Source organism: Bufo bufo, chromosome 11 (assembly GCF_905171765.1).
Source record: "Bufo bufo chromosome 11, aBufBuf1.1, whole genome shotgun sequence".
Classification (NCBI taxonomy): Eukaryota; Metazoa; Chordata; class Amphibia; order Anura; family Bufonidae; genus Bufo; species Bufo bufo.
In genome coordinates, this window is record NC_053399.1 from 97,221,286 (window position 1) to 97,242,789 (window position 21,504).

The 21,504-nt window shown below is 47.9% G+C and overlaps 1 protein-coding gene across 17 annotated transcripts in view; it reads left to right on the forward strand.

Annotated features, from left to right (window-relative positions):
* Positions 1 to 21,504, forward strand: part of LOC120981727 (NACHT, LRR and PYD domains-containing protein 12-like) — a 509,415-nt gene that overhangs the window by 121,485 nt on the left and 366,426 nt on the right. For 15 of the 17 annotated variants that reach the window (XM_040411390.1, XM_040411397.1, XM_040411400.1 and 12 more), the window contains one exon: positions 6,871 to 7,041. The exons of the other annotated variants lie outside the window; for them this stretch is intronic. In XM_040411390.1, coding sequence (XP_040267324.1) covers positions 6,871 to 7,041 — 171 coding nt within the window. The remainder of the gene's footprint in view (positions 1 to 6,870; positions 7,042 to 21,504) is intronic. 17 annotated transcript variants of the gene reach the window in all.

The following is a 21,504-nucleotide window of genomic DNA, read 5'->3' on the forward strand; positions in this document are numbered from 1 at the left end:
CCCACCTGCTGACGCTGTACGCAGGACGCTCAACGCCCGTAGCCACGCATCTCGCGAGACCTGGAGCGAGCATCACCGGAGTAAGTACAGACTTTGAACTGTTGCCGGCTCTTCTGTTTACCTTACCGGAACATTCCCGACCCCTGCCAGGGCACCGGAGGGAGCCCCGTTAGTGACAAAAGACTTTTCTGTGAAAAAATAAATTATTACCATTGCCGCTCCGGTCCGCTCTGCTACATTTAAAGGGCCATACCCACCTAGCAACGCCATGTCCACACCTGAGGAAATCGGACAGGTGGCCCCAGTCGTGCCTCATGAAGTATCCACAGCCGACCCTAGGGCCCCTGCCGCCGCGGCACCGCCAAGCCTGATGCCGCTAACTATGCCGTACTATTTTGGGGCCCCCTGGTTCCCACGTTATTCAGGGGAAGCCCATAAGTTAAAGGACTTCAGGGAGCAGATACTGGCCTTGTTCCGGCTTTATCCCATAACTGCCGAACAGCAAATGGAGATCCTTTTAGCTCAGTTAGAAGGGGCCGCCCGCAGGGAAGTCATGTCGTGGCCCCGCTCTGAGAAGAGTAGCCTGGAACAGATTTTTGATCGCTTGGGCACCACATTTGAGGCCAGAACGGTGTCAGAAGTTAAAATGCGTTTCTTCAGCAGAAAACAGCAGCCTGGAGAGTCGCTCCGCGATTTTGCCCTGTCCTTACAAGAGACACTGAGAGCTGTAGTCCAAGTGGATCCCAAAGAAGCTGAGGATCAGGACCGGACTCTTAGAGAGCAATTCATTGCGGGCATAAGTACTGAGCATTTGAAGGGCCAGCTACGGATGTTGTCAGCTCAACACCCCCATTGTACATTTTTGGATTTTAAGGAATTGGCCATCAGTATACTAGGCCAGAACCCTGCTCCAGGGCCAGCAGCCTTCCCTGAACCTCAGGCTTGTCAGCCAAAGACTGTTAATGTGGGGCCTGCAGAAGTCAGTCAGGCCACCCAGGCTCCAGTCACAGATGTAGTGGCAGCACTAATGGAGCAAGTGAACCATCTTACTCTCAGCTTAAAGAAGGTGTGTAAGAAGATAGCGGAGTGGGAGAGACCACTGTTACTAGAGGATGAAGGCCCTTTTCCTCCAAGGCTCCCACCTGCCTATAGGGATGTATATCCAAAAGAACCTGATGGGCGACCGAGTTACCGGTCCAGAAGTAGAAAGCAGCCTGTCTGCCATCATTGTAAAAAATATGGACATACTGAATCAATGTGCTGGCAGTTAAACCGGGCAACCCCTGAGGCAGAGGACCGCCCCTCGGGAGGTAGAACAGTAGGTCCAAAGGATCCAAGCTGGATGCCTAAGTATGTAGGATCCCGTCCAAAAGTCAATATATGTATCAATGGGATACCCTTTGAAGCCCTGTTGGACACTGGGTCACAGGTCACCACCATTCAACGGCCTGCCTTTGACAAGTTCTGGGATCCAAGTCTCCTCACCCAGCCACCAGAGTCCTGGCTAGATATCATTGCCAGCAACGGTAAGCCAGTGAAAGTGCATGGGTATAGGGAACCGACCCTTCAGGTGGGAGAAGCCACCCTGCCACAGCAAGGCGTGATTGTGGTACAAGCAGGAGATAAAGGAGGACACCCTGTGATATTAGGGACCAACGTCCTAAAAAATTGTTACTCTGAAGTGCTTGACGCATTAAATCAAACTATATCTTCAGCCTCACCTGCTTCCAGAAGAGTTATTCAAAAGACTATTAGTGTGCTGAGTGCTCAACAAAGGTTCGCCAACAAGAAAGGAGAAATTTGCACTGTCCGGATCCGGGATAACCAGCCGGTAATTCTGCCTCCAAATTCCCAGATCATCCTGTGGTGCCGTGCGGTGTTAGGGATCCAGGGCCAGGACTATCAAGCCCTAGTGGAACCTGTTCCCTTTGAAAATCATCCCTTCGTACGGACAGCCAAGAGCATGGTGACCGTGTCTCAAGGTAAAGTGCCTGTCCGCCTAATTAACTTTGGTGATCATCCCGTTACTCTCCTTAAACACTGCCCCGTTGCTCAGCTTTTCCAGGTGTCTTTCCAGGATGTGATCCGTCTGCCTGCCACGGAGGCGTTCCAGACCACACAGAGCAGCAGCACCCCTACAACATCCTGGTGGGAAGAACTACATGTGGGGGACGAATCTACCCCAAAGGAGCAGATAGAGGGAGTCCTGAAGCTGGTGAAGGAGCACCACCAGGCTTTCAGCAAGCACTCCACGGACTACGGAGAGGTCAGTGTAATCAAACACACCATACCCACCGGCTCTCATCCTCCTATTAAGGAGAGGCACAGACCCATACCACCTACTACCTATCAGTCTGTGAAAGAGATGATACAAGAGATGAAAGACTCTAACATAATCCGGGACAGTCATAGTCCCTGGGCTGCGCCCCTAGTACTTGTCCGGAAAAAAGATGGCAGCATAAGGTTCTGCGTGGATTACAGAAAAATTAATCAAATCACCCACAAAGATGCATATCCATTGCCACGCATTGAAGAGTCCTTGACTGCCCTGGGGTCATCAGCCTATTTCTCCACCTTGGACTTAACCAGTGGGTACTGGCAGGTACCCATGGCCCCAGAAGATTGAGAAGAGACTGCTTTCACCACACCTATGGGCCTGTTTGAGTTCAATTATATGCCGTTTGGACTGTGTAACGCTCCAGGAACATTCCACAGGCTGATGGAATGTTGTTTAGGCCATAGGAATTTTGAGACTGTACTCTTATATCTGGATGACGTCATTGTATACTCCAAGACGTATGAGGACCATTTAAAGCACCTGGGTGAGGTGTTTCAAGTTCTTGCTAAATATGGCCTCAAAATCAAGCCATCCAAGTGCCACCTGCTGAAACCAGCGGTCAAATACCTTGGGCACGTTGTCAGTGCTGAAGGAGTACAGCCTGATCCTGATAAACTTGCTGCTGTTCGCAACTGGCCTACTCCTACCACCGTGAAAGAGGTGAGAAGCTTTCTCAGTTTTGCAGGGTACTACAGGCGTTTCATCCCGCATTTCGCACAAATTGCGGATCCCATCCAGGAACTTTTGAGGGGGCATCCAAAGAAGAGCCCGAAAACTCCTATTCCTGTTGAATGGAACCAAGAGCGAGAAATTGCCTTTCAACTACTAAAAAAGAAGTTGACTGAACCCCCTGTTCTGGGTTACCCAGACTATCAGAAACCATTCCACCTCTACACGGATGCCAGTAAAAGAGGCCTGGGGGCCGTGTTGACTCAAGTGCAAGATAACAAAGAAAGGGTAATTGCCTACGCCAGCAGATCCCTGAAGGGAGCTGAAAAGAACGACCAGAATTACAGTTCCTTCAAGCTGGAGTTTCTTGCCTTAGTGTGGGCTGTGACTGAAAAGTTCAAGGACTATCTCGCTGCCACACCATTTGTTGCCTTCACGGACAATAATCCCCTGGCGCATCTGAATACAGCCAAATTAGGGGCACTGGAGCAAACATGGGCCTCCCGCCTTGCCAACTATGACTTTACTGTGAAGTACCGGGCAGGCCGCTCCAACGATAACGCTGATGCTCTGTCGCGGCTTCCCACTACAGAGGCCCCAGATGAACCGAAAGATGCCTGGGAAGAGGTGGAGATGCCCGCATTTTACAATAAATTTGCCCAGCAGGATAATATCCGTACTGAAAATCTTCCTTCTGCTGATCCTCCCTCAACGGATGATCCTGAGTCCAGAGGCGATCAAGAAAGATGGATTAAGCTCCAGTCCGAAAGTAGAGTCCTCGGTGAACTGCTCGACTTCCTTACCAGTGGGAAAATCCCTGAGAGAATCCGCAGGAAGAGTGCAGACCCAGAACTAGTGAGATTGTGGAGACATCGCCACCAACTATTCCTTCAAAGAGGCCTGTTGCTCAGAAGGAGTCTGGATCCAGTGTCCTGTGATAGAGTTTACCAAATTCTCCTGCCACGTCGGGATGCCAGCCTGGTACTGGACATGTACCACAACCAGTCCGGACACTTCGGTGTGCAAAAGACTGAGGCCACCATACGGAGAAGATTCTATTGGATTGGGATGAGAGAAGATATCGAGAAATGGTGCCGAGAATGCACTGCCTGTGCTGTTGGGCGGACTGAACGCCATGACCAGAGGGCGCCTCTCCATCCTATTGTAAGTACAGCTCCTTTAGAACTTGTCGCTATTGATCACGTGAAGTTGGAGCCGAGTCGCTCTGGGTATACGTATGCCATGACTATAATTGATCACTTCACCAAGTTTGTCGTAGCAGTGCCTGTGAAAGACCTGACAGCCAAGACCACAGCGGAGGCGTTCTGGAAGCATTTCCTGTTGCCCTACGGCTGCCCAGAAAGGATCCTCACCGACCAAGGGTCTGCGTTTGAGTCACAGCTGTTCCATGAGATGTGCCTGCTGCACAACTGCCAGAAAGTCCGGACCACCGCCTATCATCCGCAAGGTAACGGACTCTGTGAAAAAATGAATAAGACTCTCATTGAAATGCTGAGAGCAGTACCCCCTGATACGAGGGGTGATTGGCCTACTCTGTTGCCACAACTTATGTACACTTATAACAACACCATCCATTGTTCCACCGGTTACACCCCGTTCTATCTGATGTTTGGGCGGCAAGGGAGATTACCTGCGGATCACTCCCTGGGGGTACAAGTGCCGGATGTGATCAACCCACTGCCCAGGACTGATTGGGTAGTGGAGCACCAAAGGCGTCTTCTTAATGCCAAGGAGATCGTGCAAGAACGCATGGAAAATGTCCGGGAACGCCAGCAAAAAGACTATGACCAGACTGCCCATGCGGGACCCCTGGCTCTTGGAGACAAGGTATGGTTGAAAAACCACCACCGGACCAGCAAGTTGGACAGCAAATGGGAAAGGATTCCCTACATCATTACTGCCATACCCAATGCTGCAGCCCACATTTACCAGGTCTCCAGAGAAGGAAAAGGTCCCCAAGTCGTTCACAGGAACCGCCTCAAGCCCTGTGTAGAAGGAGAACCAGCGGCAGAGGAGATGGAGCCTGAGCCTTCTGAGGAAGAGTTGCCGGCTCCACCTATGGACCCTATGCAAGCTGTGGAGAACTTGATCTATGATAAAGAGCCGCTCCACTGGGCCCTCACGCCTTGGTTAAATTTACTGGTTCCTGCTCCCGTTCCTGTTAGTCCTCCGTCTCAGGACATTTTACCCCAGAGAGCTCCTGAAGAAGTTCCAGAGGCGGTGAGCTCCCCTGACCTTCCTGAGTCCAGGCAGGAAGAATCTCTGCCACTAAGGAGGTCCACTCGTTCTACCAGGGGACACCCACCTGTGAGGTTTGAGGACTACATCATGGGCCCAGGTAGCCCCTCACGGGAAACCCCTGTTTAACCCTTTTGCAAGCCTGGGTACGGACTCATGTGATCCTTTGAGCCTCCAAGGACTTATGTGTGTTTGCATTTTTTATGGACTATCCTGGTTTATTGATACGCTGCACCAGGTCAGCGCCCCTGTTCCCTTACATTATCCTGAGAGAAGAGAACGACTCCCCTTTTCACCATTCCTTTCAGTTACACTGTTTGTTAATCTTTATATTGTTGCTGTGATAATTGCCATGTATGCCTGTTCTCTATTTTGTCTTTCAGGCTGCAGTATCCAGCCGGGCAGGGCCCCTCCATGTTGCGCCGAGGACGGGCAACGTTATAGCATGGTGGTATGTAGTGTCCCACTAGGTAAAGGTGGGCACTGCACAAAAGGGGTTAATATGTCTTAATTGCATTTAATGTCATGTGTATGCATTTTCCCTGTGTTAACTGGGTGTCAGGCCTGTCGGGGTGCAGTTTAGCCTCCCGGGCGTTAGAGGGAGCCAGAGAGCCCTAGATATATATAGGTAGACCCAGACAGGGGAGTGGTAGTTCCTTCTAGGGGACTAGATGAGTTACTTCGTCTACCTGAAGCTCCTGAGGCTAGGATTAGCTCAGTTGAGTAGAAGGACAGGACCTCCTGGGAGAAACTTTCAGTCATTCACGAGTCAAGTAAGGATATTTCCAGCCAAGATAAGTACATTAATAGGCAGAGGAACTATAAAGCAAAGCAAGGATTTATATGGGAGGAAGATATATATTTTACCAAGGATTTAAGCCACCATTTAGGCATGTGGGCCTTGGGATAGAAACCAGACAGGAGTTCTAAAAGAACAGTGTACACTATTTCTGAGGAAAGGTACAACCTGATTCTGAGTGTGTTGTGGATTTACCCTCTGAGTATCTTGCATGATTAATACCTTCCATCTTGTGAAATAAGCCTGCTTGTGAAGCTTGTGATATAAAGGACTGCATTACTATCTCTATGTACAAAGTTGGACTGTTTAAGTAAAGCAACGTTTGGTTCACTACATCACCTGTGTACCTCACTTATTCCAACTATAAATTGGTGTGCCACCGTTACAGGCACTGGCGTCACGAATCCAAAAGGGACCTTGCCCCCAGGCACTCAAAATACCTATAACATCCAGGGCACCTCATCCACCATCAGGCCTGGTCCCTACATACCGAGTGTGCCCCAGAGGAACTGTGTCTACCTCTCCTTCACTGCCGCATGCCTGCCCAGGGTCCTCCAAACAGTGAGCAACCCTCGATTGCCCATAACCGTGACCTCACTTCGCTATACCCTGCAGGTCTGGCGTGCTGCACATATAGCTGCCACCATTCCTGACATCCACCACACACAAGAGGCGGCTTCTAGTGATGACATTTATGGATTTTACTAACAGCCGGGGACATTTTCTCTCCACAGTCACAATCTACAGATTTTATACTAACGCTCTGTGGACGCCTCACCCACATCTCATCTTCTTATTCTTACAGTTTGGCTAATAATGATCTACGAGACACTTCCTGCATCCAGTTGGCATCTGTAATAAGGAATAACCCGTCCCTGAAGATACTTGCCCTGTCTGGTAACCGTCTGTCTGGTCCTCACTTCAGTGACTTGATGGAGGCTCTGTCCAGTCCGGCCTGCAGGATAGAGGAATTACGGTGAGTATAAGAGATGTGTACAGGACTGAGACATGTGGGGCACAAGTTATACATGGAGTTTATACTATTTTATGCTCCGCACCATTGTTATGTCTATGAGATAAACTGCTGACTAGGGTTGTCACAATGCCAACATTTTGATTTGTTTTCGATACTATAAAAAAGTATTGCGATCCTCTATACCATGGGTGTCAAACATGCGGCCCGGCAAAGATGCAGCATCGCAGACTGCTATGTATGAGCCGGGAGAGAGGAGGGGCTGGAGTCCGTAACTAGGGGCGGGGCCCGGTGCAGTCACTGTACTCTTACACCGGGCCCCGCCGCTCACCAAAGTATTTATAAACGTGAATCCTTATCCTGTTATTAAGTTGAACTAACGCTGCCCTCTCCCATGTTCCCCTGTATCCCCACAGCACTTACTTAAGCTTCAATAGCAGGCAGAGCGGACGGCACCAGTAACGTCACTCACTGACGTCGCGCGCCTGCTCCGCCCACTTTATGAATGAAGCAGGCGGAGCAGACGCGCAACGTCAGTGAGTGACGTTACTGCTGCCGTCCGCTCTGCCTGCTATGGAAGCGTGTTCGTAAGTGCTGTGGGGATACAGGGGAACATGGGAGAGCGCAGCGTTAGTTCAACTTAATAACAGGATAAGGATTCACGTTTATAAATACTTCGGTGAGCAGAGGGCCGGTGTATTGGGGGACACTGTTATGAGGGGATCTGTGAATGACATATAGCAGTGTCATCCACAGATCCCCCCCATAACAGTTCCATCCACAGATCCCCCCACCTCATAACAATGCCATCCACAGATATCCCACCCCATAGCAGTACCATCCACAGATATCCCACCCCATAACAGTTCCATCCACAGATCCCCCACCTCATAACAATGCCATCCACAGATCCCCCATAACAGCACCATCCACAGATCCCCCACCCCATAACAATGCCATCCACAGATCCCCCCACCCCATAACAATGCCATCCACAGATATCCCACCCCATAGCAGTACCATCCACAGATCCCCCATAACAGTGCCATCCACAGATCCCCCATAACAGTGCCATCCACAGATCCCCATAACAGTGCCATCCACAGATCCCCCATAACAGCACCATCCACAGATCCCCCATAACAGCGCCATCCACAGATCCCCCATAACAGTGCCATCCACAGATCCCCCATAACAGTGCCATCCACAGATCCCCCATAACAGTGCCATCCACAGATCCCCCATAACAGTGCCATCCACAGATCCCCCATAACAGTGCCATCCACAGGGCCCCCATAACAGTGCCATCCACAGATCCCCCATAACAGTGCCATCCACAGATCCCCCACATGACAGTGCGTCATCCACAGATCCCCCATAACAGTGCCATCCACAGATCCCCCACATGACAGTGCGTCATCCACAGATCCCCCATAATAGTGTCATGCACAGACCACCATTAATTCAAAGCCCACCAAAAGCACAACTTTTGGTTAAAAATATTTTTTTCTTATTTTCCTCCTCAAAAACCTAGGTGCGTCTTATAGTGAAGTTTAATATTTGTATATATATATATATAGGTCTCACTTGTGTTATTGGGCAACGGGATGTTGGGGGTCAGCAGTCATGAAACAACAATGTTGTTCTATGAAAATGTACGATTTTTATTTTTTTTTTGATGCGGCCCACATAAACTTAAATTTCGTTTTTTTGGCCCATGTTAGCCTTTGAGTTTGACATGCTTGCTCTATACCATTTGATACCACGGAAAAAAAAAACACCAAAAAAGCCGCGTGCATTCCGCATTTTATGGAACGTCCGGCCCATAATAGAACAGTCCTATCCTATTTTTTGGGGGGACAAGGCGACTAAAAATGGCGACTGGTGCGGTTTAGATTTTTTTTTCTATTACGGTGTTCACTGCATAGGAGATGTTTTTTAATATTTTAATAGTTTGCATTTTTTCGGGGGCAATATGTAATATGTTTTTTATTGTTTATAAATTTTATATGTAATATTGTGAAAGGCGGTGATTTAAACTTAATATTTTGGTGTTTCTTTTTTTATTTTTATTTTTTACTTTTTATTTAACAACTATTACCCCCTTAGGGCTAGAACCCTTGTCTTATTCCCCCTGATAGAGATCTATTACAGTGACTAGGATCTTACACTCTCCCTGCTGCCCTGGGCTTTGTGCACACGGCAGCAGGGAGCTTACCATGGAGGGCTTCAGTAGTGTCCTGGCTGCCATGGTGACCGATCGGAGTCCCGCGATTACACTGCTGGGGTTCTGATTGGAACTGCCACTAATGAAGAGCAGGGTAGGGGATCCTGCATCCAATGAATATAACAATGAGGGGGGGGGGGACGCCTGTGGCCACAGCGCTACCAATGATTCTAATCTTGGGGGGAGGGGGGGCACAGCGCATTGCACCACCAATGGTTATAATTTATGATCTGGGGGGGGAGGGCGCACTGCGCCACCAATGAATGTAATTAACACATTAATTCAAGTGTAGGCAGCAGGTGCCGGCGGGAGTATTACATACCCGGCCTCAATAACAAGGCATACGAACCGCGTCAATTAACCTCTCAGGTGCCACACCTGAGGGGTTAATTTCCGCGGTTCAGCAGATCACATGCCCTGTCATTGAGGGCCGGGTATGTGATACTGCAGTCGGCACCCGCTGCCTACACTTGAATTAATGTGTTAATCACATTCATTGGTGGCACAGTGGCCACAGCCTCTCATCCTCAGTACAATGATCTCCTTCTCCACTGCGCTGCTGAGTAGAACACGGTGCGCGCTGAGAGCAGGGAGCGCCATGTTCTCTAACAGGTAACAGCGCAGCCTAGTATCGTTAAATAGTAAGACCCGGTGTCGTATCGATCCAGGTCTAAAAGCATTGATTGGGTATCGATACTTTGATACCTGGTGCAACTCTATTCCTGTCACTGCTCTGTGGTGTCCGGCCACGCTTCTTCTTCTGCTAGGTTATTTTTAAGTATTTGTGTGCAAAACACACAGTTCTGATACACACACAGCTCTGCTATACACACTCTGCACTGCATACTCAAATACAGCTCTGATATACACACACAGCACTGCCATACTCACATATAGGTCTGTTACATACATACAGCTCTGCTACATACATACTGTTCTGCTATACCCATACAGCTCTGCTACACACATACAGCTCTTGTCAATTATCTTTTTATTGAGCAAGGTCATACATAATGTTACAAAGTTGACTTTCCATACACAGTGATATAAGAGCATATTCAGTGCAATAAATCAGCAGAGGATAGGCACATCTTCGCATTCAGTCATGAACTACATATGCAGATCTTTCAATGGAATAACCCAATCTTCCATATAGAGTTAGTAAATAAGGCACTGTATCCAGACAAACGAGAAGACCCTTGTCCGCACTATGTCGTTGCGTCACGCATAGATTATAGCCTTGTAAAATGCAAATCACTGCGTGTATGAGACCTTCAAGGACTTCTAGGAACAGCGAGGCAACAGGCCTCACCAACATAAACAAAAACAGTAAAGATCTCTAGATACTTCATGTGTAGTAAGGCATTTTGTGATGTTTAGACAGTTATGCATTACAATAAGATATGACCGGGTCAGCTGACCTTTATTGAGCAGTTAATAGGGTCGACGTGAGAAATTGCAACCATGGACTCCACATCTTAACGTGTTTCTCATGAGATCTGGACTCCCAGCTGGCTAGCTCCTGTAAGCGCTGTATATGATCTACCTTGTGTACCCAGTGTAGAGTGGTAGGAGGTTCAGTACTGATGCAGCACGCCAGACCTGCAGGGTATAGCGAAGCGAGGTCACGGTTATGGGCAATCGAGGGTTGCTCACTGTATGGGAGAACCCTGGGCAGGCATGCGGCAGTGAAGGAGAGGTAGACACAGTTCCTCTGGGGCACACTCGGTATGTAGGGACCAGGCCTGATGGTGGATGAGGTGCCCTGGATGTTACAGGTATTTTGAGTGCCTGGGGGCAAGGTCCCTTTTGGATTCGTGACGCCAGTGCCTGTAACGGTGGCACACCGATTTGTAGGAGCAATAAGTGAGGTACACAGGTGATGTAGTGAACCAAACGTTGCTTTACTGAACAGTCCAACTTTGTACATACAGATGGTAACACAGTCCTTTAGATCACAGCTTTACAAGCAGGGTTACTCCACAAGATGGCAGGTATTAATTATGCAAGATACTCAGAGGGTAGTTCCACAACGCACTCAGAATCAGGTTGTACCTTTCCTCAGAAATAGCGTACACTGTTCCTTTCTAGAACTCCTGTCTGGCTTCAATCCCAAGGCCCGGATGCCTAAATGGTGGCTTAAATCCTTGGTATATATATTTCTTCCTCTCGTATTAAATCCTTGCTCTGCTTCCTATATAGCATCTGCCCATCAGTGTTACTTATCTTTGCTGGTAAGATCCTGACTGTGGGTTTCTCCCAGGAGGTGCTGTCCTGCAACTGGGGTGTCTCTACTGAGCTAGTCCTATCCTCAGGAGCTTCAGGTGGACGAAGTAACTCCTCTAGTCCCCTGGAATGAACTACCACTCCCCTGCCTGGGCCTTCCTATATATATCTAGGGCTCTCTGGCTCCCTCTAACGTCTGGAGGCTAAATTACACCCTGATAGGCTCAACTAACACAGGGAAATGCATATAAAAACACATTAGATGTATTAAAGACATATTAACCCCTTTTGTGCAGTGCCCACCTTTACCTAGTGGGACACTACACTGAGCCATCTCTGAGGGATGAGCAATCTTGCTGCTTGAATTAGCTGTGTGGCAAGGCAACCTCTAGATGGGAAAAGCGCCTTTGTGGGTAACCACAGAAGGACCAATTCAGGCGTTAATGTTATGTCAGTGTGTAAAATCAATTTCAGTGCATTAGAGATTTCATCCCAAAATGGTTTTATCTTAGGGCAGAACCAGAAAATGTGTGAGAGGTTACCTTCCTCTGAATTACACCTCCAACACTGATCCGTAGAGCAGAGACCTCTTGAAAACATCTGCTTGGGCGTCATGTACCACTGGGTGAGTACCTTAAAGGAGTGCTCCTGTACCTTGACGCACCTGGAGAAGCCATGTGAGTGCGCGTATAGCCGGAGAATATCCGTCTCAGAGAAGGTTCTGTCCAACTCTAATTCCCAAGTTTTCAGATACAGCGGGAAGTCATTGGGTCGTGGGGTGTTCAAAGCTAAATAGAACAATGAAATTAGCCTCCTGTGTGGTGAACTGGAGGATAGAATCTTTTCAAACCATGTTTGTTCCATTTCATGGGCTTTCTTATCTAATAGAACCTTGCTGACGGACCTGAGATCTGCTGAATCTAAAAAATTGCAAGATTTCATAGCGTGTCTGAAGGGGTGATCAGCTGGCAGTTTACCTAAGGCATCATCTAAAAACACCTCTGTTGAGAAATCTCTTAGGTTACCCCACCCTGGGGGGGTGTGAACCGCTGCAGGTCTAGCTGAGTAAGGGATCAAGTCTGCTGGCATAACTAAGGAGGGATTACGAAGCAGATCATGATCCTTATTGAGCTGCTTAACCACCAGACTTGTGCCCCTAAGTAGTATATGAGCGTGTAAAGATGACGAATTTAGACCCCATAAAGCTGTGATTGGGATAGTTGGAATAACTCTAGGGCATTGCCGACTGTTGAGCAGCTAGGTGTATGAAGCTGCATCCATCTTCTCAGATGAATTGCCTTGTAATACACCTGTACATCTGGCAGAGCGAATCCCCCATGATTCTTCCGTAAAACCAGTCTGCTATGTGCAATCCTAGCTCCCTTCCCCCCCACAAATAGGTAGAAAACAATCTCCGTATCTGTGTGAAGAATGAGGAGGGGAGGAAGACAGGCAGCATCTGCATAACATACAGTATTTTAGGGAGCACAAAAGCTTTTAATAAGTTTTTCCTCCCCATCCAGGAGGTAAATGGAATGCGGAGAGAGCTAAGTTGGTGCTGAACCTCGGATATCAGGGGTTTATAGTTCAGTTGGAATATATTCCTCAAATCGGACGGGATCTTGATACCCAAATATGAAATATGGGAAGTTTGCCAGATGAAGGGTGTCGTGGTTTTAAGGGAGGATACGCTCCTTAAAGGGGCCATTATATTCATAACCTCTGACTTAGAGTAATTAACTTTATAATTGGAGACCCTGCCGTATAGGTCAAACAGAGAGAGAAGATGCGGGAAGGCCTCGACCGGGTTGGAAACCAGCACCAAAAGATCGTCAGCATAGGCGACATTGATGTACCCAATCATGTCATTTTTGGCTCTAACTCCTCTGATGCCAGGGTGGTTCCTAATGGCTTGGAGAAGAGTCTCCATTACTAGAATGTAGAGAGCCGGAGACAAGGGGCAACCTTGACGGGTGCCATTGTGGATGGGGAATGACGGCGACAAAGTGCAGTTGACTCTAATTTTAGCACTCGGGTTGGTGTATAAGGTCATGATCACTCTCTGAAATTGCACTGGGAAACCAAAACTATGCAGCGTCCTTCTCATGAAGTTCCAATTCACCCGGTCGAAGGCCTTCTCTGCATCCACGCTCAGACAGATCAGGGGGAGATCTTGCCTCTTTGCCCACTGAATGGCCGTAACAACTCTGCAGGAGTTATGGTTCCCCTCTCTTCCTGGCACAAACCCAGCTTGGTCAGGATGTATTAACTTAGGGAGGAACGAGCTAAGACGAGAGGCCAGAAGCTTAGCCCAGACTTTAATATCAACATTTAGGAGAGATATAGGCCTATAACTCCCGCAGAGTGTGGGGTTCTTACCCGGTTTAGGCAAGATGGTTACTGTGGCTTCCAGGGACTGACTATGCAGTTGGCCCCCCGCAAGAAGAGCGTTACACCAGTTTGTAAGGTGTGGACACAATATGTCAGCGAATTTCCTGTAATAGCCCACCGGAAATCCATCCGGACCTGGGCATTTTCCTATGGGCATGGATTTCAAGATCTTACCTACTTCTACCTCAGTAACAGGCACCATTAATGAAGTCCCTTCCTCGCTACTAAGCTGGGGTAAATTTAAGTGGTTTAAAAAATCGGCTCTCTCAGAGTCTGCAATCGGGTCTGGGTGGTTAGCTCGATTATCCAGCCCATACAGTTCCTGATAAAATTTCTGAAATTCTTTAGCTATATCTGCAGTCTTATATAGCGATTTACCTTCTTTGGACTGTATACTAGGAATATGCATAGAGTCTTTCCTCTGCTTGATAAGGGAGGCCATTAACTTCGTGCCTTTGTCTCCGTGAGAGGAAAAGCAAAACTGGGCATACTGATATGCTCTGGCATGACAGGCATTAAGGTGGTCTTTCAGTTTTGCTCTCAGGAGAAGAAGTTCCTGCTGAGCCCTCAAGGCTTTCGACCTCTTATGAATGGTCTCGAACTCAGTGATCTGTTTAGGAAGGGAGTGTAGCATTTGTTGTCTCTCGCTCTTAATCTTACAACCTATGGATATGAGTTCTCCCCTCATTACTGATTTGTGTGTTTCCCACACAGTCTCTTGAGAAATATCTGGCGTTAAATTCTCCCTAAAAAACCACGACAACTTCTGTGACAATGAGTCTACAACCTCCCTTCTATCCAGCAATGTTTCATTGAGCCTCCACTGTTTACTCTGGGAAGGCAAACTAGAGAATTGTACCACTATCGAGACCGGGGCATGATCCGAAATCGTGATAGGATCAATCACTGCCTGTTCGATCATATCTATGCGTGTTTGAGACTAGGAGATATCCAATCTCTTATACACATTGTGGGAGGCAGAAAAAAAAGGTATAATCCTTGCCATTTGGATGTACTAGACGCCATGCATCTATTAATTTTGCGTCTGCAATGTGGGCATTGATTTGACCTAATGTCGTCTGGGTTTGTTGCGTGGAACCATCTGAGGTGTCCATGAAGGGGTTCAGGGCCACGTTAAGATCCCCACCAACTAAACATATCCCTTCAGCAAATGAAGTGAATTTTTGCAAAGTTTGGGAGATCCATGACTTTTGTCCCCTATTAGGACTGTACAGGCTGGCCAAGGTCACCAGTTGCGTGCCAATGACACCCTTCACAAAAACGAATCTGCCCTCCAAGTCTGACTGAACAGCTAGCATTTTAAAAGGGACACGCTTGGCGATAGCGATACCCACCCCTCTTTTAGCCTTATCAAACATGCTGAGAAACCAGCTATTAAAATAGCCTTTTTGAAGAGTGGGTACACATGTGGTCTTAAAGTGTAACTCCTGAAAAAAACAAATATCAGTGCGAGATTTCCGTAGCAGGCGTATAACCTGTGACCTTTTTTGGGGAGTATTAAAACCCCTTACATTGAGGGAGGTACATTTGATCTGTGACATCCTATATACCAATGGGTTTCTGCAAACATCAACCTGACACCCCTTTGCACTAGAGATCTTAAGCAACATAGAACTCTAACATAGCGCACAATCCATACAGAACCTGGAATTGTGGCCAAATAACATAAGTGAGGGGTAACACCTCCGATCGGACCCGTCATATGTGGTACGATCAGCGTGTATGCCCCACTATCAGTGCGCTTACACCAGGATTGCGCAGGTAACACCCTGATGTGATGCATGTAGGAGGGATCACAAGATCCTGAAAAAGATCCTGGATAACCAGCGCACCCCGCCAGACCTGGTGCAACGCAATAGTGTGCATTATGTGACATAACCCAATTCAAATGATAGGCCATGAAAAGATATCGTATCCTGACAGCCCATAACTGAGCCAATAAACAACAATAGAAAGATAGCATGCCGGAAAATAGATAAAACAAACAGAAAATTGGCATATTGCGCATATACTTGCATGAGTGCTTAGGAGGAGCAGAGACGTGTTAACAGAACACAACTGCTGCGCACCGGGAGAAAACTGGCTTAAGGCAGCGATTAACCTTTAAGCAGTAGACGATCAAGTGTCCCGGGGTCTGGTACCGGTCTTCCTCTTCGGTAAGGCTTTGTTCTACCTCTGAACTCCCGGCAGTTCTGGCAACGGAATCCCGGTCTCCGCCGAGGGTAGCCAAGACGGGATGTCTAGCGGGGTGGTCTGGAGTAATTCCCACGCCGCTGCTAGATCTCCTGGGACCCTTATAGTGCATCTTCTGCCCCCTATTGTGAACGTTAGACCAAAGGGAAACAGCCATTTATAGGGGGTCTTGATGTGCCGCAGATGGTCAGTGAGGGGTCGAAGGGTTCTCCGCTTGTTCAGTGTTGTTGGCGCCAAATCCTGGAACATAAGGATCTTGGCCCCGTTGTACGTAAGATCCTTCTGCTCTCTAGCTGCCCGCAATAGTGCCGCAGTATCGCTATATTTCAATAGGCCACATACCACATCCCTGGGATTTTTATTATCTTTCGGTTTCGGCCTAAGTGACCGATGGATGCGCTCAATTTCAATATCAGCAGCACTCTCCGTTCCCAAGAGGCTGACAAAGATGGCGGCCGCTGCCTCTGGTAAGTCCTCGTGTGGTATCTGCTCTGGGATGCCGCGCAGACGTATATTTTTCCGCCTGCTGCGGTTCTCCTGGTCCTCAAATAGGGAGAAAGCAGTGTCCAGGGAGTCCATGCAAGCCGCGGTGTTGTCTCCCAGAGTGCGGGCATAGGTGAGAATAGCTGCTTGATTACCTTCTAGCGTCTCCACCCGGTGTCCTATCTGTTTAATGTCAGCCTTAATCTCCTGGAGATCGTGAAGCACTGGTGCAATAGCCGATGAGAGGGCTTGCTGGAGAAATTTCCGCGATATAGGAGCTATGCCTGGTTGCGGGGCCCCATCATCCAGGTCAGAATTTACTCCTGTAGCCCCTCCTACATCCAGTGACCAGTCGTCTGGTGCAGGCGGCGCCATCTTGGCCGCCCCGCTCGTGCTACCGGAGGGCTTCTTATTTAGATATCTTTCCATGTCTGAGACCCCTCGGTCCAGTTTCGGGGAGTCTGTCTTGTCTCTGGGGATACTTCTGCCGATTTTCCCCATACTTTGTTGGGTTAAAGTGCGAAATTAACCAGGCTGAAGGATTGCTGTGAGAGGAGCTCTCCTACATGCGACTAACCAGGTTGGCAGTCAGACTCTGCCCCTCCACACATACAGCTGTGCTACACATACAAACTTAGCATCTTTAGTAAAAACTCACATCTCCCTACACCAGTGTCGGCTGTACAGTCTTCCTGCTCTGGCTCCTCCTATTGATGACATCATAATAGGTCCTTAAGCTGTAGCTTTCATCTCCTTTCAGTACAGTGTAGGACCTTCCTCCCCCGTACATTGAACGGATGGTTCTCCTGCCTGCTGCCTCTCTCACTGATCAGGCAGATCTGTATGAGCACTCTGCCTGATCACTAATGAAGCAGTCAGGGGTCTGGCCATGCTGGATCCCCCTGACTGCTGTTTATTTGACACTTTTAGCAAGATTGTTTCTTACTAAAAGGGCGTCTTATAAATTGTCAAACACGGTGAGTCTGATTTTCAGTGATGTGGTCCTGGTCATAGGAGAGAACTGCTGAAAAGTATCTACATTGTAAATGGGTTCTCTGGGACTTAGACGTAGAGATGGCCTTGCGGGTCGCTCGGCGGTCCTTTCGCGGCAAACTTTGCTCGATCGCAGTTCGCCGAACGGGCGAACATATGGCGATGTCTGCCTGCGCCATATTCTTTTACATTGTGAAGAACTTTGACCCATGACACATCCATCAGGTGGGACAGGACGGCCAATTGAGATGTTTCAGCACATGGACATAACCCCTACCTTATAAATAAACCTGATCTGGCCGCCATTTTACATTCAGTCTTTTGCCAGTGTAGGTAGAGGTTGCTGTGTGGAGCAGCGATAGGCTGTTAGGGACACAACGCTAGCTAATAGGGCCACAAATATCCTTTTAAGGACTGGTATAGGTGTGCTATTGATAGGTGTGACTTACTGATGGGTGTAATATACTTATAATATACTTTCTAACATAGAATATATTATAGTGCATTTGTATTGTGCAGTAGTTTTGTGCGGTTCTGTGTTAAATATCGTCCAGCATTTCTTAATTTTGTAAGAAATGCTTCAGAAGGAGCCAACAACCAATAATATTCTTTCTATACAATTTCTGCGGAGGACCCTGTCTGGGAAGGGTTTATAGTATAACAAACACTTCTGCCTACACGGCTACTAACCTCTCTTGTCCCAGACAATAAAACGTAACTTTTACTTATTTTATTAAAACAAGTGAGAAATGTGACAAGTGAGCTAACGGAAGGATTAAAATCACTGCACCCCAAGAAAGATGCTATTAGTGACTGGTAAATAACGTGTATGAGCAGGCGGGGTGCACTAACCCGCACTGCCTTCCACCACAGTCCTGCTGTATTCGCTAGGGTATTACACTGGGCCTGGTATCTATTATACCCCCACGATTGGGGTGTAGATTGTAGAATAGGCCTATTAACACTAGGTGTTTGACATCAAGCACACAGATTCCAGTCTAGCTCAATGGAGTGCAGCAAGTTATAACCTAAATTCCGCCCCCAACAAGTTTCGCCAGCTACTCTGGCTTCATCAGGGGTATTGGGCAGACTTGAGTGACCAACGCTGGTATAGAAAATGTATAGGCTGCCCTCTTACTAACTGTGAGGATGGGAGCCAATCCGACCCGGGTATATAGATGCCTACTTTGTTTCACCCTATAGGTATACGTGTTGTTGCTATGACGGGCTCCAGCGTCACCCGTTAGGGGGAGTTGCTGTGTGACCCGCTGCGCAGTACTAATCGGCGCACGGACTTACCTTCCGTACGTGCCGATTGTTCACCACTGCGCTTGCACCGGAATTTAATAGTCCAGAGCCAGCAGAGGACGATACTGCGCCTGCGCCTGTACTTAGTACGTGTGTACCGATGATTTATCTGCGCATGCGCCAGGACTTCATAATCCAAAGACGACGGGAAATGAAAGTGCGGTTACGCCTACACTTTGTACTTCTTCTATTTCTATGGCGCACTGCGCCTGGTCTTATTCTCTGCAGTGAATGTGTTGCGGTTACTACGCCTGTAGATGTGCTTTTATATATATACACACATTACACACTGTTCTGGCAGGCATACATTCAGTATTACACCCATTAGGACTACATCATTTCTCTACTCCTTTGTGAGATCTAATATTATATGTTCTATGTTTTGCAATTGGTCGTCATATCGGGTTGAGATTCTCCAACCTCATGTACACTAGTTTGTGGAACAGTATTTGTTCCTCATTTGTATAGTCATCATTGTGATCATTTATGGCACGAGGAAGGCAAACACACATCGTGCCAGCACTGCGTTTATATCTCATATATGTAGTTGACATTGTTGGGGATTTTACCCCAAAAACTACCTCTATGAACACCTTTTATGGTGCCCACCAGATCATTACTGGAAGTTAGTGAATGAACCACCGTTTTTATATGCTCACACTATATTCCATTTGTGACGGTCTGGTCAACTCCCACCGTCACGGGTCCCCCTTTTCTTGCCCGGATCGTAAATATTCCTGTCAGGCGTACTCCCTCAGGCATGAAATCATCCCACACACCAGCTGAGGCCTATTGCTGGGTAAACCATGAACTGAACTTTATTGACACACACACATCAAGTTTATACAATGCACATAACTCCTCCCCCAGTATCCTGGGAGATAATTGAGTGACAACATAAGCCCCTCCCCATGTGTCACATCCTTAGTTGGCCGTGGTAAAACTGTGAACAAGAGTCAAACAGGATTCATTATGGAAGGTATAATATAGGGCTTTTCTTCACACTGCTCCCTCCTTGCTGACAGCTCCGGCAGACACAGATGGACCCTTTTCGGGTCGACTTGGGGCTGTCCGGGTAGCCCCTGAGATACTTAAGCTACCAACTCCGTTTGCCTAGACAGCCATCCGCATTCCCGTTCAACTTGCCAGGCCGGTAGTGTATAGTGAAGTCGTATGGTTGTAGGGCTAGACTCCGCCTGAGAAGACGGGCGTTATCCACTGCAACCCGGTTGGCCCAGACTAGGGGATTGTGGTCGGTGATGAGGGTGAATGCACGGCCATAGAGATAAGGTGTCCGTTTTTTCAGTGCCCAGACGAGAGCTAGGCACTCTTTTTCGATAGCTGCATAACTGACCTCCCTGGGCAATAGTTTCCGGCTCAGATAGGCTCTCCGACCTGGCTTAACACTGCCCGCAGTCCAAACATGGAAGCATCTGTGTGAACGATAAAACGTTTATTAGGATCAGGGGCGGCGAGAACAGGTGCATTTACAAGAGCTTGCTTCAGGGTTTGGAAAGCTGTCTCACACTCCAGGGACCACAAGACCTGTTGGGGCGAGTTTTTCTTAGTCAGGCCTGACAAGGGTTTAGCCAGGGCGCTATACACTGCGTGCAGAATTATTAGGCAAATGAGTATTTTGACCACATCATCCTCTTTATGCATGTTGTCTTACTCCAAGCTGTATAGGCTCGAAAGCCTACTACCAATTAAGCATATTAGGTGATGTGCATCTCTGTAATGAGAAGGGGTGTGGTCTAATGACATCAACACCCTATATTAGGTGTGCATAATTATTAGGCAACTTCCTTTCCTTTGGCAAAATGGGTCAAAAGAAGGACTTGACAGGCTCAGAAAAGTCAAAAATAGTGAGATATCTTGCAGAGGGATGCAGCACTCTTAAAATTGCAAAGCTTCTGAAGCGTGATCATCGAACAATCAAGCGTTTCATTCAAAATAGTCAACAGGGTCGCAAGAAGCGTGTGGAAAAACCAAGGCGCAAAATAACTGCCCATGAACTGAGAAAAGTCAAGCGTGCAGCTGCCAAGATGCCACTTGCCACCAGTTTGGCCATATTTCAGAGCTGCAACATCACTGGAGTGCCCAAAAGCACAAGGTGTGCAATACTCAGAGACATGGCCAAGGTAAGAAAGGCTGAAAGATGACCACCACTGAACAAGACACACAAGCTGAAACGTCAAGACTGGGCCAAGAAATATCTCAAGACTGATTTTTCTAAGGTTTTATGGACTGATGAAATGAGAGTGAGTCTTGATGGGCCAGATGGATGGGCCCGTGGCTGGATTGGTAAAGGGCAGAGAGCTCCAGTCCGACTCAGACGCCAGCAAGGTGGAGGTGGAGTACTGGTTTGGGCTGGTATCATCAAAGATGAGCTTGTGGGGCCTTTTCGGGTTGAGGATGGAGTCAAGCTCAACTCCCAGTCCTACTGCCAGTTTCTGGAAGACACCTTCTTCAAGCAGTGGTACAGGAAGAAGTCTGCATCCTTCAAGAAAAACATGATTTTCATGCAGGACAATGCTCCATCACAAGCGTCCAAGTACTCCACAGCATGGCTGGCAAGAAAGGGTATAAAAGAAGAAAATCTAATGACATGGCCTCCTTGTTCA